Source organism: Myotis myotis, unplaced genomic scaffold, assembly GCF_014108235.1.
Source record: "Myotis myotis isolate mMyoMyo1 unplaced genomic scaffold, mMyoMyo1.p scaffold_m19_p_1, whole genome shotgun sequence".
NCBI lineage: Eukaryota > Metazoa > Chordata > Mammalia > Chiroptera > Vespertilionidae > Myotis > Myotis myotis.
The window spans coordinates 188,854,250-188,870,388 of NW_023416313.1; the positions used below are offsets into that span (position 1 = coordinate 188,854,250).

The 16,139-nt window shown below is 41.5% G+C and overlaps 1 protein-coding gene across 18 annotated transcripts in view; it reads left to right on the forward strand.

Annotated features, from left to right (window-relative positions):
• Nucleotides 1-16,139, forward strand: part of KTN1 (kinectin 1) — a 104,205-nt gene that overhangs the window by 27,256 nt on the left and 60,810 nt on the right. For 17 of the 18 annotated variants that reach the window (XR_004967402.1, XR_004967401.1, XM_036308080.1 and 14 more), the window contains 7 exons: nt 433-539; nt 1,244-1,376; nt 3,531-3,618; nt 12,677-12,843; nt 13,271-13,339; nt 15,086-15,123; nt 15,760-15,850. Coding sequence is in view for 16 of the 18 variants with exons in the window: in XM_036308080.1 (XP_036163973.1) it covers nt 433-539; nt 1,244-1,376; nt 3,531-3,618; nt 12,677-12,843; nt 13,271-13,339; nt 15,086-15,123; nt 15,760-15,850 (693 nt within the window). In the remaining 2 variants the exon portion in view is untranslated. The remainder of the gene's footprint in view (nt 1-432; nt 540-1,243; nt 1,377-3,530; nt 3,619-12,676; nt 12,844-13,270; nt 13,340-15,085; nt 15,124-15,759; nt 15,851-16,139) is intronic. The other variant, XM_036308162.1, reaches the window with a different exon arrangement.

The window sequence follows — 16,139 nt, forward strand, 5'->3', positions numbered from 1 at the left end:
TCGCTCTGATTGGCTGGGAGGTGTAGCGAAGGTATGGTCAGTTAGCATCTTTGTCTTTTATTAGTGTAGATCACAATAAAGTATCTTTTAAAAGTTAGCTCTGGCAGCCCTGGCCGGTTTGGCTCAGTGGATAGAGTGTCAATCTGCAAATCAAAGGGTCTTGAGTTTGATTCTGGTCAAGGGCATGTACCTTAATTGCAGGCTCCTCTCTGGTCTGGGCCCTGGTCGGGGCTCATACAGGAGGCAACCAATTGATGTGTTTCTCTCATATTGATGTTTCTCTCTGTCTTTCCCTCTCTCTTCCACTCTTTCTAAAAATCAATGGAAAAATATCCTCAGGTGAGGGTTAAAAAAAAAGTTAGCTTTGGCAGTTATTGTTTTCTAAATCTTATGTTTATAAAATAATTTTTTTTTTTTGTAAAATAATTTTAGTTCCAGCAAGTTCGTGAGCAGATGGAAGCAGAGATAGCTCACTTGAAGCAGGAAAATGGCATACTGAGAGATGCTGTCAGCAACACTACAAACCAACTAGAAAACAAGTATGTTTCCAAGTGCTTTATTTTTAATTGAATGGCAGAGTCTTTTCTTGAATTATCAAAATGATGTTTGATAGTGATTGGTTAGACTTTTGTTTTTTTTATATTTGTTTATAAAATCAGTTAATTTTAAAAAACAATTCTCTTGCTCTGTGAAGAACCTCTTCAGCTAAACTACATGATAAATACTTTACCTTCTGTGGAATAGTATACAAATTTAAGAGACAGAATTTACAAGTTTTAAACCATCTATCCCCCTTAACAGTAGTTACCAAATTTCATTATTCTGAAGAGCATCTTGGTATGTTAGTTAAAAAAGCATATTCTTGAGTCCGATCCCTAAAAGATTATGATTCGGTGCTCTGAGATGGAGCCCAGGAGTGTACATATTAAGACACATTCCACTGATAGTTATGTAGTTGGTTCTGATACTTTGAGAAGCAGTGCACTAGAGAAGACTAGTAGCATCCTTACACAGATTAAATCCTGTTTGATTTTAATACATTTTTCAGAATATCAGTTTGAGGGTGACACTGTTGATTGTGCTTATGAGTGTGGTCATTTACTTACTTGATTATATTATAGTGATTTTTAGAATTTGTGTAATTGTCATCAGAATGATTCAGAGGTTACACTCAATATGTTTTGCTTATTCTTTATATGGGTCAATAATAATGGAAGGTTCCTAAACCAGTTACTGTTTTCAGGCAGTCTGCTGAACTAAATAAACTGCGCCAGGATTATGCTAGATTGGTGAATGAGCTGACTGAGAAAACAGGAAAGTTGCAGCAAGAGGAAGTCCAAAAGAAGAATGCTGAGCAAGCAGTTACTCAGCTGAAGGTGATTATTTCCACCCATATTTATCATTTCATAAATAATGTACACATTCAATAATGTACACGTGTCCTAAATGTATATAAAGGGTTGAGATACGTAGTTTGAGGCTTAATGGGACCTGTAGTACTCTGCCTATATACACATGTATGCACTTATGTAAGAATTGAATATTGGCTTAAGTTTGAAGTTAAAGACTGAAGATATGAAAAATGAAATGAACTGATTGATAGGTATAACCAGTTGAAGGAATTTCATCTTATATGTGGAGGTTAGGGTGTACCTGTGTAAGTAAAAAATCATGTAGTTAAAATTACCTTCAACATCACTTATATACATAACTTGGATTTCTTAGTAAGCTCAAGCAAAGTTTATTTTCCTTCCAGCATTAGAGTAGATTATTTTCCCTTGTCTGAGTAAGTACCAGACCTAGTGATACTCCAATAGCTTTTGCTTGAGCCATAGTATGCAAAAAGTATACACTGTTTCCTTATACATTAGAATTTATCTTTAGCCACTTGGTAAGTTGAAATGTTCATATTGAGAAGAGATGCATGTGTTTGCTGAGGCTGTCTGAGGGAGGAGTAGATTTGTTCTCTTGAACAATAGCATATGCACATTGAGCAGAATGGTGGGTAGAATTGTCTTTTCCTCCTTTTACTGGGGAGAGGATTTGTTGAGTGTGTAGTTGAATTTGTATAGAAGTTAAATGTAGTAGTTTCCTAGGTATTTGATACAGTCATATCTTGATATTAGTTTCAGAGTAGTAGGGATTAAAAGGTCTTTGGGAATAATTGAATGTAGAAAATAGTGTAATTTTTGTCTTCTTAGTTTTCATGGATCCCTTTGGGAGATTGATATAATTGTCCTTTCTTTTATTTAATACTAGAGGCACAGCACACAAAATCGTGCGGGTAGGGTCCATAGGCCTAGCCTCCTGTGATCTGGGCTATCTTTTGCTCATTCGCCAGTCCCCAGGCCAAATGCTGCCTCTGCCGCTGGGCTGTCAGGCTGTTGGGATCACCAGCACATCCCCAGCTACTTGGGGGCTCAGGCCTGTGGGAAAGCGGGCGCCGGCGACTTCACCTCTATGCATGTGCACTGGTCCGGCTGCTGATGGAACGTGCTGCCCGCTTGGGACTGCTCACGTGGGCGCCGCTGGGGCTTGAGGCGCTGATGGAAGCTGCGGGACGTGCCCGCAACCTAACTGCCCTGGCATGTGTCCGCGACCTACATGCCCTGGCGTGAGCGGCCCCAAGCGGGCAGCATGTTCCATCAGCGGCTGGCCTGGTGCATGCTCATGGAGGTGAAGTCCCTGGCGCCTGCTTTTCCACAGGCCTGAGCCCCCGAGCAGCCAGGGATGAACTGGTGATCCCAATGGCCTGACAGCCAGCCTGGTCCTCCCGCCACCCACCCCGATTTCCCCGTTCACCATCGCTGATCCATCAGAGCCTGTGGGCTGGGGGCAGGGACCAAGACCAAGAGGTTAGCTGTTCAGCCTGTTAGCCAGTCCCCAGTCCCACCCCGCCCTGCTTGTGGGCAGGGTGGGAGGGACTGAGAGGTGGTCAATGCCACCTCAAGGTGACTGGTCTTTCTGGTCGTCCTAGTCATCACGGACACTGGCTTTTTATGTAGATTTGTCTTGCTGGTGTGTTTATTGCTGGCAGTTACAAATATGGAAGTTTGTTCTCTGGCTATGGATAAGTAGATAATGACACTGAAGATTAAAGAGTTGTGCTATACCTCAAATTACAAATTATAGGTACCTGCTGAAATTTAGCACTAAAGATAGAATTTTGTCTTTTAAAAGCCTATCAGCTCACGGTAGATTAATGGAAAACAGATTATAGCTAAGAGGATCAGATATATACATATTAGCTATAATGATCCACCAGCATAAATATTGTTTCGAAATAATTTCCAATCTTTAAATTCTGTATTCAGGTGGTGGGGGCGGCTGGAGGGGCTGGGGGGAGGCGGTAGGATGGCTATGGCTGATAATATCCATGCAGATGATCAGGCTAGACATATCTGCCTATCTTATTAAAATGTAGGAGGCTAGTTGTTGGAATAAGCAGTTTTATGATACAACAGTAAAGGTAGAGGATACTTAAAAAATAAATGCAATCCTGTCTTTGTGCTGACTTATCCATTCTCCAGGTTCAATTACAAGAAGCTGAGAGAAGGCGGGAAGAAGTCCAAAGTTATATCAGGAAGAGAACAGCAGAGCATGAGGCAGCACAGCAAGGTAAGGGGAAGAGCTAGTCATGTAAATTTAGTATATAATTCTGGGTAAAATTTTCTCCCCTTTCCATATTGTAGAGGTAGTATGTAATTTGGCATTTTGATTATAGCTCAATAAAAATAGCTTTTAAACTTTTAAAGCACCTTTATTTCTTTGACATTTCTTAGGGTTTTACAAATAAGCACTCTAGCCCTGGCCGGTGGGGCTCAGCTGTTTGGAGTATAGTCCCTACACCAAAAGGTTGCGGGTTTGATACCTGGTCAGGACTGGTATGGGAAGAAAACAGATAGATGTTTCTCTCTCACATTGATGTCTGTCTGTCCATCTGTCTTGTCTCTTTCCCCCTCTCCCCTCTCTAAGTCAATTAGCATGCCCTCAGGTGGGAATTTTTTAAAAAAAGCAGTCTTAATAGCATTAAGTCGCAAAAAAATTATAGTCCATAATAGGGTAATGGGACCCTTGCTGTGTATTTCCTTTCTGTAGTTATTTATTCCTTTTGGTTCTTTGATCAAATCTTCATTTGATTTTTTTGTTTCTCAGGGACTCACTTCCTATATTGTGAAGAGAAAAACAAGAGCGTTATTATTCCAAGTATTTGACTTAAAACTTCCTACTCCTTAAATACTAACTTTCACCACTTATTCTTAATTTTATAAGTATACTAGAGGCCCAGTGCACAAAAATTTGTGCACTCGGGAGGCATCCCTCAGCCCAGCCTGCCCCCTCTAACAGTCTGGGAGCCCTCACAGGATGTCCTACTGATGTCCCTGTGGGGAGTGGGCCTAAGCCGCAGTCTGGCCTCCCTCTGTGGAAGGCAACTGGCTGATCAGGTATATAGGTACTTTTTGAAGGCAGCAGAGACTCCTTCCTTATTTCTTTCCTCTGCGGTTGGAGAATAGGGGACTAAAAGGTGGAGACAGAACTGTGGCCGGGCCTGGGGCTCTTGTAGGCAGCAGAAAGAAGGAGAGGGCTGGGGAAAGTCTGGTTTTCTTGAATTGTCCTCCCTTCCTCCGGGCCCCTCACTGTTCTTGTCGTGGTGGACGCTTGGGCCTCGGACTGATAGGAGCCCAGCGATGGTGGAGTTCAGCCCCCTCACTTCTCAGCTGAACATACAACTGCCTCACATTCCAAGTAGAGCTGTTTTCAGGTGGCTAAAATGCTGGCAATTCATGCCTCCTGGCCTTTCCCCTCTCAGGTTTCCTCCTTGGGTCAGTTGCAAACTTCACGGAGACACCGAAGCAACTCTGCCCTGGTAGTTATGCACCGGCCCCTGCTCGGGCCAGCCAGGCATTCTTCCTTGAGGTCTCTGGGTCCACAGTCTGAGCTCAGGGAGGTCACCCAGAGCCCGTTCCCCCAGACAGGTGGGGCAGGGGGGCTAGCTTGAAGAGCTGGAGGAAGATGGCAGAGTAAGAGTTGGTATGAACCAGTGCCTGCTTAGCCAGACTTCCTAAGCTCCCCACCACGCCCAGGCTGGGCTCCTTCCCCACACCAGGAAGATCCCAGCTGAGGTCCCCTCCCTGCACCCAGTGCTCTCCTGCCTGTTCTACCACTGGGGAAAGGGAGCAGCTTACCTGCTCTGGACCCTGCCAACCTGGCAGGCTGAGGCACAGGTGGTGCAGCCTAGGGTGCTGGTGGCTGAAGGCCTTCTCCCCCTCCCTGAAGCATGGGGCGGGGTTGCAGCAGCTCACAGTTGCCCCTGGGCACCATGCGTGGAGACACTCCTCTCCACTGAGCCACCATCCGCCCGGGACCTGTGGGGGTTGGGGTGGCCTTGGGCTCCCACTGGTCCCACTGAAGCCAGACTCGTCTTGGCCGGCCACCCCTGCCACCCGAGGGCTGCGCATGCCCCGCGGGCCTCATTGCCCTCATGAATCGCCGTGGTCTGGCCATCCCATCCCAGGAAGTGGCCATCCCGATCACCATGGCTCACTCCCTGGTGCAGTTGGGCCTGCCCAGCAAGCATGTAGGCAGGAGCTGGGCCTCTGAGGGGAAGGAGGAGGGATGTGCAGGCCAGGGCAGAAGTGGGGAACTTGGTGGTGTAAACACAGCCCCCCCCACCCCCATGTCGTGCCGGCCCCTCGCACTGCATTCCCGAACCCCTGGGCGCCCCTGCCCAGCACTGCTCTCGGGCCTGGGGTGGGGATGAGGGACCTGGAGCTGCGGCCTGAAGGCAGCACTCGCAGGCTTGGAATCACAGTGGTCAATCAGGGAGGGATGCGGGATGCCAATTTCCTCCTCTTTCTCTCTCTCTCTCTCTCTCTCTCTCTGTCTCTCTCTCTCTCTCTCTCTCTCCCTCAGTGGGCCCTGCGTGTCTCCGGTGGGCGGGAGAGGCGATCGGCACTGCTTGCCTTTGCCTCAGCCCCCGCCTGCTCCCGGTCGCACACAGGGGCCTGGATGGTGGCTTGTGCTGCCCTACCCTGCCTGCAGTATGCAGATTAGCTGCCATCTTTGTTGGCGGTTAACTGCCATCTTAGTTGGCAGTTAATTTGCATATCACCCTGATTAGCCAATGGGAAGCGTAGTGAAGGTATGGTCAATTACCAGGTTTGTCTATTGTTAGATTAGATATGGGAGATAATGAAGCTGGTGTGTTACTTATGTCTCCACTACTCATTTTCTCCTATGAAAGAGGCAGTGAGCTAATAAAATATAATTTTATAATTTGGATCTTTACACCTTTGGTTTCTTGTGATTTTTTTCTTTCTCCCCAAGTATTTCCCTTTGGTTCAATATATAAATATATCCAAGATATTAAAGCCCTATTTCTTTATATGTAAAGTTTATATTTATGTTAAGATACATTAGCTTATTCTTAAAATTAATATTTTATATTTAATCAACAAAGCACATGTGAATCTTGCCAAAAGAATTGTAACTATAAATTTATATAACTACCCAGCTGGCATGGCTCAGTGGTTGATTGTCGACCTATGAACCAGGAAGTCACCGTTTGATTCCTGGTCAGGGCGCATGCCCAGTTTATGGCTTGAGGGCATGCAGGAGGCAGCTGATCAGTGATTCTCTCTCATCATTGATGTTTCTATCCCTCTGCCTTCCTCTCTGAAATCAATAAAAATATATTAAAAAGACCAAACAAGATCAAAACTATATATAACTATAAACTATCCTAGCTAATAAAAGAGTGATATGCAAATTAACCATCACTCTGACACAGATGGCGGCGTCCAGTCCTCAGACCCACTAGAGTCCTCCAGTCCTGGGGGGGTGGGCTGCTGAGAGCAAGGCCTGCTTGGCCGTTGCCGTGGCGACCCGGGAGCGGCCAAGCAGGCAACGCAGACAGCAGAAAACGACAGGGAGTGGGCTTAAGCCGTCAGTAGGACATCCCCGAGGGCTCCTGGATTGGAGAGAGTGCAGGTTGGGCTGAGGCCCTCCCCCCCCACCCCCCCACCCCCCGCGCCTTGTGCACGAATTTTGTGCACTGGGCCTCTAGTCTATACTAATAAAAGGGTAATATGCTAATTAGATTGGACATCCATCCAGATGTCCTTCCGGACAAAGCCACAGTGGCAGGGGCCGAGGCAGAGGCAGTTAGGGGTGATCTGGCCAACAGGGGAGGGCAGTTAGGGGCAATCAGGTCAGCAGGGGAGGGCAGTTAGGGGCGACCAGGCTGGAGGGGAGGGCAGTTACGGGCGATCAGACTGGCAGGCAGAGGCAGTTAGGGGCGATAGGGGCGATCAGACAGGCAGGTGATCGGTTAAGAGCCAGTGGTCCACAGAAATCGGGCCTAAACCAGCAGTCGGACATCCCCCAAGGGGTCCCTGATTGGAGAGGGTGCAGGCTGGGCTGAGGGAACCCCCCTTTGTGCATGAATTTTGTGCACCGGGCCACTAGTGTAACTATAAATAATAAAACTGTACTCTGATCCGAAGCAGTTACTTTTGCTTTTAGTGTTTTCTATCATAACTTTTTTAATGTTAATATAAGTGATCTTTTAATGGGAAGTAACTGCTTTTTTTAAAAATTAAATTTATTGGGGTGACATTAGTTAATAGGGTCGTATAGGTTTTAAATGTACATTACTATGATAAGATGATATGTATATTACAATGTGTGCCCACCACCCAAAGTCAAATCATCTTCCATCACCATACATTTGGCCCCCTTTACCCCTTACTACCCCTCACCCACTTCCCGCTGTAAACCACCAGTTGTCTGTGTCTCTAAGTTTCAGTTTTATGTCCTACATATGAGTGAAATCATATGGTTCTTAGCTTTTTCTGACTAACTCATTTTGCTTAGCATATTATTCTCAAGGTCATTCCATGTCACAAATGCCAGTATTTCATCTTTTCTTATGGCTAAGTAGTATTCCTTAGTATGGGCCATATCTTCTTTGTCTACTTCTCTATCGAAGGACACTTTGGTTGTCTCATGTCTTGGCCACTGTAAATAATGCTGCAGTGAACATAGGGATACATATATCTTTGTGAATAAATGTTTTTGAGTTGTTCGGGTTGATACTCAGAAGAGTTTTTTGAGGAACCCCCATACTGTTTTCCATAGTGGTTGTACCAATTTATTGTCCCACCAGCAATGGTGGGGGTTCCTTTTTCTTTACAACCTCTTCAACACTTTTTATTACCTATTTGTATATATAAAAGCCAAGCGACTGGAATGATGAAACGACCGGAATGACCGGTTGCTATGATGTGCACTGTGGTGGCCATCCGGCCTGATCAGGGCCCCGATCGGCCCTCCCCAACCTCCCATAACCCCTCCCCCCTGCTGGCCTGGCCTAATAGGCCCCATCGTGGTGGGCCAGCCAGACCCCACCTGTGCATGAATTCATGCACCGGGCCTCTAGTCTTGTTGATAATAGCCTTTCTAACAGGTGGTATCTCATTGTAGTTTTGATTTGCATTTCCCTAATAGCTAGTGAAGTTGAACATCTTTTCATATACCTGATAGTTGTTTGTATGTCTTTTTGGGAGAGGTGTCTGTTCAGGTCCTCTGCTTATTAAAAAAATTTTTTTTAAATTGATTTCAGAGAGGAAGGGAGAGGGAGAGAGAGCGAGAGAAAAATACTGTTACTGGGAAACTCTTGGGTGGACTCCGGCTGCCCGTCGCTGTGTCCAATAACGAAGGCAGGGTTGAATCATATAAGGCGTTTATTGAGAAGGCTAGCCAACCAAGAAGACAGCATGCCTATAAGCATTCAATTCCTGTCTTACAGCAAGGTGCGGGGGACAGGATTATAAAGGAGCATGGGCTAGGATGAGGCTGGGAATGCAATGCAGATACGTGCAGCCCTGGAGGTCCGTAGACGTCAGCTATTGTCTTTAGTTATCAGGTGATGAGATGATGTTTTGAGTCCTGGTGGGTTGGTTTGAACCTACTTATCGGTTCTGCTTGCCGGATTCACAGCCAAGTCACCTCCTCAATCGCTTCGCACAGGCCTTGAAAAATGTAAACTTTAAGAAAAACTTAACCCCCTATTCACATATAAGAAACATAACCCCCTATTCACATAAGTATATGTGTTTTAAAATTTAAAATAATATGATTATTTTTCAGATTAATTCAGGTGCTCTATCACATTATAAGTCCCTCTATCATTATCAGTGATGAGAAAGAATCATTGATGGCTGTCTCCTGCAGCGCCCCTTCTGGGAATTAAGCTACTACCTAGGCATGTGCCCTGACCAGGAATTGAATCAATGAACTTTTGGTTCATGGGCTAATACTCAACCACTGAGCCACACCGGCTGGGCTGTATGAGTGCTTTATATATTTTGGATATTAATCCCTTGTCTGAGCTGTTGCTTGCAAAAAAACATTTCCCAGTTGGTTGGTTGCCTTTTTTTTTTTTTTTTATAGTTAGTTTCTTTTGATGTGCAGAAGCTTTTTAGTTTGTTATAGTCCCATTTATTTATTTTTGCCTTTACTTCCCTTGCCTTTGGGGTCAAATTCATAAAATGTTCTCTATGACCAAGGTCCACAATTTGCTACCTATGTAATTTATTGTTTCAGATCTTATATTTAGGTTTTTGATCCGTTTTGGGGATAAATTAACCTAATTTCACCCTTTGCATGTGTCTTTCCATTTTCCCAGCACCATTTATTGACGAGGCTTTCTTTTCTCCATTGTGTGTTTTTGGCTCCTTTGTTAAACATTATTTGCCCATATACCTGTGGTTTTATTTCTGGGCTCTCAATTCTATTCCATTGGTCGGTGTGTCTGTTCTTCTGCCAATACCATGCTGTATTGATTATTGTAGCCCTGTAGAATAATGTGAAGTCAGATATTGTGATACCTCCAGCTTCTTTCTTTTTCTCAGGATTGCTTTGGCTATTCTGGAACTTTAGTGGTTCCGTACAAATCTTGTGATATTTTTTTGTTCTATTTCTTAAAAAAAAACACGCCATTGCGATTTATTTACTTATTGTTAATCTTCACTTGAGGATATTTTTTTTTTATTTTATTTTTTTTAATATATATATATTTTATTGATTTTTTACAGAGAGGAAGGGAGAGGGATAGAGAGTTAGAAACATCGATGAGAGAGAATCATCGACCAGCTGCCTCCTGCACACCCCCCACTGGGGATGTGCCGGTAACCAAAGTACATGCCCTTGACCGGAATCGAACCCGGGACCCTTCAGTCCCCAGGCCGACGCTCTATCCAGTGAGCCAAACCGGCTAGGGCGAGGATATTTTTTTTTATTACTTTTTCAGAGAGAGTGGGGCGGGGGGGGGGGGGGGGGGGAGAGAGAGAGAGAGAGAGAGAGAGAGAGAAAGAAAGAAAGAGAGAAAGAAAGAAACATGAATGTGAGAGAGACAAATCCACTGGTTCCTTCCCATACCTGCCCCTACTGGGAGTGGGGAGGGAACCCTTGACTGGGAATCAAACCTGCAATCCTTTGGTGTGTGGGTCTGACACTCTAACCACTGACCACACCAGCCAGGGTGACATTGGGATTTTGATGAGGATTGATTAAATCTATATATTGTTTTGGGTAATACTATAGCCATTTTCACTATGTTGATTCTTCTAATCCATGATCAGGGAATATCTTTCCATTTCATTGTGTGTGTTTCAATCTCTTTTAATAATGCTTTGTAGTTTTCAGTATATAGGTCCTTCACATCCTTTTGTTAAGTTTATTCCTAGCTATTTTATTCTTTGGTTGCAATTGTATCATATCTCTAATTAAGCATATTATTTATATTTACACTGCTGTCTCTTGATAGGCATCAGTTAACTTTCTGTCACAGAAAATGAGTGCTCTGACACCACTTCTCTCACCTTTCCCTCACCCTCCTGATAATGTTATGTATACTTTTTGATCGTGTCAGTATTCATTGTTTGCATTATGACTCTGTACTCAGTGCTGAGCCAAGAAAAATATTAAAACTGCAATTCTTTTCTTGAACAATGTTTTAATTTTCTGGAGCTAATTATTGCTTTATGTTTTTAAGTTGCTTGATTTTGTTTTACCATTTAAATTTTTTCCTGTGGTTAAACTCCCTTTAACATTTTCCCCTCCCCTAGCCTCTCAACATGTTAGATAGTGGAGACCCTATTAGTTTTTCCTGGAACCATCTGTCTGGAGTACTCAGTCTTCCTGTTTGAGTACCTTACTTTCTAGGTTTGCTCCATAGCTATCTTCCTGAGACTTAGTTTTGTCTCTTTATCCTGTTTTTTGGATCTTGTGTCACTGCCATCTTTCTTGCTTTCCTCTCATTTAATAGCAAATGTTTTAGTAGCTTCACAAGAATAAGCCTTGAAATGCATATGTTTGTATATCTGAAAATGTTTTTATTCTTTCTACTTTCATGCTTGTTTTATAGTTTGACTAGATGTAGAGTTCTGGGTTGGAAATAATTTTCCCACAGATTTAACTTCTACTGTTGCTGATAAGAAATACGCTCTTCTGAGTTCTAAACCGGGACATTATAATTATGTTTTTAATTTTCAGGAGCTCTTTTATGAATTGTGTTCCATTCTGATGTTAGTATCTTCTTATGGAAGAAACATCTAACCTTTCTTAAAACATATCTAATGCACACATATACACATTCCTTCTTCTTCCCTCTATTTCCATCTCTATTCTCCCTGTTTTGGACTTGATTGTGTTATGGGGCCAGGAAGCAGCTCTCATAATGCCTGGTATTATGATTTCCTGAACCTTTCTAGGTTTTTAGAATCCTTTCCCTTTCCTCCAAGTTAGTGATCATCTCACCATTCATTTTGTCTTAATTTCTGTGATTTGCAGTTACATTTACTTATGATTGCATCAAGGATAGTTTCTCTCTCTCTCTCTCTCTCTCTCTCTCTCTCTCTCTCTCTCTCTCTCTCTCTCTCTTTCTCTCTTTTGTTTCTGTGTTGGGGTTATTAGAAGAGAAGCAAACAGAGAATTTTTACTTCATCTTACACCAGGACATTTGTCAGCTTTCAGCATCTTTTTCTGCTTTCCAGGTAGGAGAGTATAGGGAATTTACAAGAAATTCACTAAATAACTTACTAAAGTACTTACTAAGAGGTCATTGGAAATCAAGAAATGATATAGCCCTGGCCAGTGTGGCTCAGTTGGGCGTCGTCTCATGCACAGAAAGATCGCCAGTTCAGTTCTGGGTCAGGTCAGGGTACATACCAGGGTTGTGGGCTCAATCCCCAGTAGAGGGCACGCAGGAGGAAGCTGATCGATGTTTTGCTTCCCTGGCGATGTTTCACTCTCTAAAAAAAAAAAAAAAATCAATAAAAAAAAGAAATGATATAACAGTTTTAAACATCATGTACTGTTCAGTTAACACATTTATTGAATATGTACGTACTGTGTGCCAAGCATTGGTCACAGCTCTGGATTCAGAAAAGGTAATCTCTGATTTCAAAAAGCTGGGTGAGAAGATGAATTAGTATGGTGTGGCAGGTACTGTGATTAAAAGTAAGCACATAGGCTGTTCATTTGCAGGCGGGAAGGAGGGAGCAGAGGAGACATTCAAGGAGGGTTTTTCAGAGGAGATCATGTCTACACTAAAGATGAGTATCAGTAACCAGGAAAGGAAGAGACCTTTGTAAAATACAATGCTTTGTTACAGATTTACAGAGTAAATTTGTGGCCAAAGAAAATGAAGTACAGAGTCTGCATAGTAAGCTTACAGATACCTTGGTATCAAAACAGCAATTGGAGCAAAGACTAATGCAGTTAATGGAATTGGAGCAAAAAAGGGTGAATAAAGAAGAGTCTCTACAAATGCAAGTTCAGGTATCTAGTTTTCTCTCTTTTAAAAAATAAACGTGGGCAGGAATTGGATGTATCTGAATAGAAGAGGGAGGATAGTCTGCCTTGTCCTAATTCTGGAGTGGTGATGAATAATTAAAACTTAATCTTTGAGCATTTGTCACAGTATGGGGTTTTTGAATATATACTTAAAAGATGTCCTCACCCACAGTCTTAGGCTTTTTGTATTAGATTAGGAACAACACAACATATTCTTAATTTCTACCTTGTAAATTAACTTTCTTAGAAGAATGCCTAATCATTATTGTTGTAAAATGACGTCTTTTGGAATCAAAGAATGCCTTTCTAAAGATAAACACATGTACCTGTAACTCATTTTGTTCGTATGCATTGATATATTTAGTAACAACACACATTTCCCTTTCTTCTCTTTGGTTGCTATTTATGAAAGGATATTTTGGAGCAGAATGAGGCTTTGAAAGCTCAAATTCAACAATTCCACTCCCAGATAGCAGCCCAGGTAATGGTGCTTTCTTATTGTTTATCATTACTAATAGCTTCCTAGCTGTGTAACTAATCTCCTGAGTGCCTGCTGAGTGCTGAGCACTGGATTAGTCCATGGGAGACTAGTCATTGAATCAGTATTGATAATCCTGAGTGCTAAATTCTCTGATAATCATAATAAGAAACAATAAGAAATTCAAATTCAGCTAGTTGAGAGGTTGGTTATAGAGTTTTTGCCATAGGAAGAAAAAATGTCCACAGTTCTGTCACAAAACAGAAGGAATTGGCCAAATGGTGTCAAGAATAGTAATTTGTCTATTAGAAGAGTCCTCTACTATTGACTAGCCATAGAGGAAAATTTTATATTCCCTCAGGTGGTAGCAGTATGCTGATCATAACTCTCAGATTATATATGCAAAAGGGTCATTTTAAGATTTATATTTCAGTTTAGTGAGTGGAGAAACCTTCCAAAATTTTGCAAGTGGTATTACAAGACCTGTTTTTCTTTTGCAGCATTTTAATGTAACCCATCTAGGTATTAACTATTTCTTGTTGAAATTAATGTTCGATCCAAAGAATTATTTTTGAGATATCAGAGGAGCAGTTAAAATACTCTTAATGTGCTGATTTGGTTTAGCCTTCTACCATTTAATTTAAAAAAGGATATATCTTTTTATTATGGTAGATAGGTAGATATAGTCTTTGGGATATAAATAATACAACAGTGACAAAAAAGGAAAAAACTTCTAGTACTTAACTTGTTTCCATTATATACATATTGTGAATTTTAATTCTAAAACTTTAAAATTCTAAAAATTGTAGAAAAAGGAGTAGCTTGGAATAGAAATCACCTTTCTATATAAAAAGTAGTTTTAACATTAAAAACTTGTTTTTAAAGTTTCAGGCAAATTTAAAGTCCTAAAACTTTGAGATAGCAAACATTTCCCCCCACCCTCACTCCCTATTTACTTTCTTTGTAGAAGCTGTAGTCTAAAATTAATTAGGAAGAATTATTTAATATAGAGAAGGATGCTTGTGTGTTTATGGATGTGTATGTATATATAAATTATCAATTCAAATTGGATTAAAATCCAAGTTATTAGCTGAAAGAGAGCTCTAGAAATTTAGAGGATGCTATAAATACTCTTAGAGGATGCTATAAATACTTTTTAAAAAGTAAAGATCAGCCCTAATCGTTTTGGCTCAGTGGATAGAGCATCACGCCTGGGGACTGAAAGGTCCCAGGTTCGATTCCGGTCAAGGGCATGTGTCTTGGTTGTGGGCACATCCCCAGTGGGAGGTGTGCAGGAGGCAGCTGATTGATGTTTCTCTCTCATCGATTTTTCTAACTCTCTATCCCTCTCCCTTCCTCTCTGTAAAAAAAATAAAATAAATCAATAAAATATATATAAAAAAAATAAATAAAAAAGTAAAGATCAGCATAGGTATTACCAAAAAGTAATTCTTACCTTAATCATGAACTGTTATCATTTCATTATTGGAAATAGTTACTAAGGAAAAGAAGTACAGGGATGAAAAATGAACTTCATCCTATCTTCCTGATGTTTTGTTTCTTTGTTGAATGTTGGTGATCAAATTTGCCTTAAAAATAATAGCTACTATTTAATGAACCCTTGCTATGGGCCAGCTGATGCCTTAATAATTTTATATACTTTAATTTCTTTTGATTTTTAATGATTATTGTAAAACTTTTAAACTTTGTCCTAAATGCTTTTATGTTGACACTGTTTTTCTTTCTTAGACCTCTGCTTCAGTTCTAGCAGAAGAATTACATAAAGTGTAAGCCTTCCTGTCTACATTTCTCTTACAATTGCTTAGTCACCATTAACTGATTACCTGCTAGATTCAGTACTTATGATTAAATTTATATTCTAACTTGTTCAGAAAATGCAGCTAAATTTGGAGCAACTCTCATCCTCTCGCCTGCCCCCGTCCCTCTCAATGATTTGGCTTCTGAAAAGTTAAATGTTCTGTGTTTTGTCTTCATCATAAAAAGAACTGGGGAATTTTTTTCATTTGGGCTTGAGCAGTTATGTGGGAGAGATAATTATGATTTGAGATCAGAGGAAGTTAGTTTTTGTGTCTAATAAGTAGTTGCAGGTATTCTGTATCTAACTATACGGTGGTGGCCAAAACAAAGTTCTGTTTTTGTGTATTGTGTAATTGAGTTCAGAAGCCCTAAACTCAGGTTTTGACATTGCCAGGATTGTGAGCTTAAAAAAGTTACTTATTTCACCTCAAGTTTTAAAATAGGGGTAGGTATTTTTTGGAGCTGTAGTAATGCATATGACAGCTATTCCTAAACTGAAAGGGGGACTACAGAAATGGAAGGTACAGTTTATGTGAGAAACTGCTTTGATTTGTGGTTTGACTTCTGAATATTTATTGAATGTGCAAATGTATTTCCCGTTAAAGGATTGCAGAAAAGGATAAGCAGATAAAACAGACTGAAGATTCTTTAGCAAATGAACATGATCATTTAACAAGTAAAGAGGAGGAACTTAAGGTACAGTAATTATTATAAATGGCTGCAGTATTTTACAGTCATTGAGTTACCCTGATCTTGTAATCAGTATATGTGTTTATGAAGAAGAAAATACTCTAGCCCCGTGGTCGGCTAACTGCAGCTCGCGAGCCACATGCGGCTCTTTGGCCCCTTGAGTGTGGCTCTTCCTAAGCCTTAGGAGTACCCTAATTAAGTTAACAACAGTGTACCTACCTATATAGTTTAAGTTTAAAAACTTTGGCTCTCAGAAGAAATTTCAATCATTGTACTGTTGATATTTGGCTCTGTT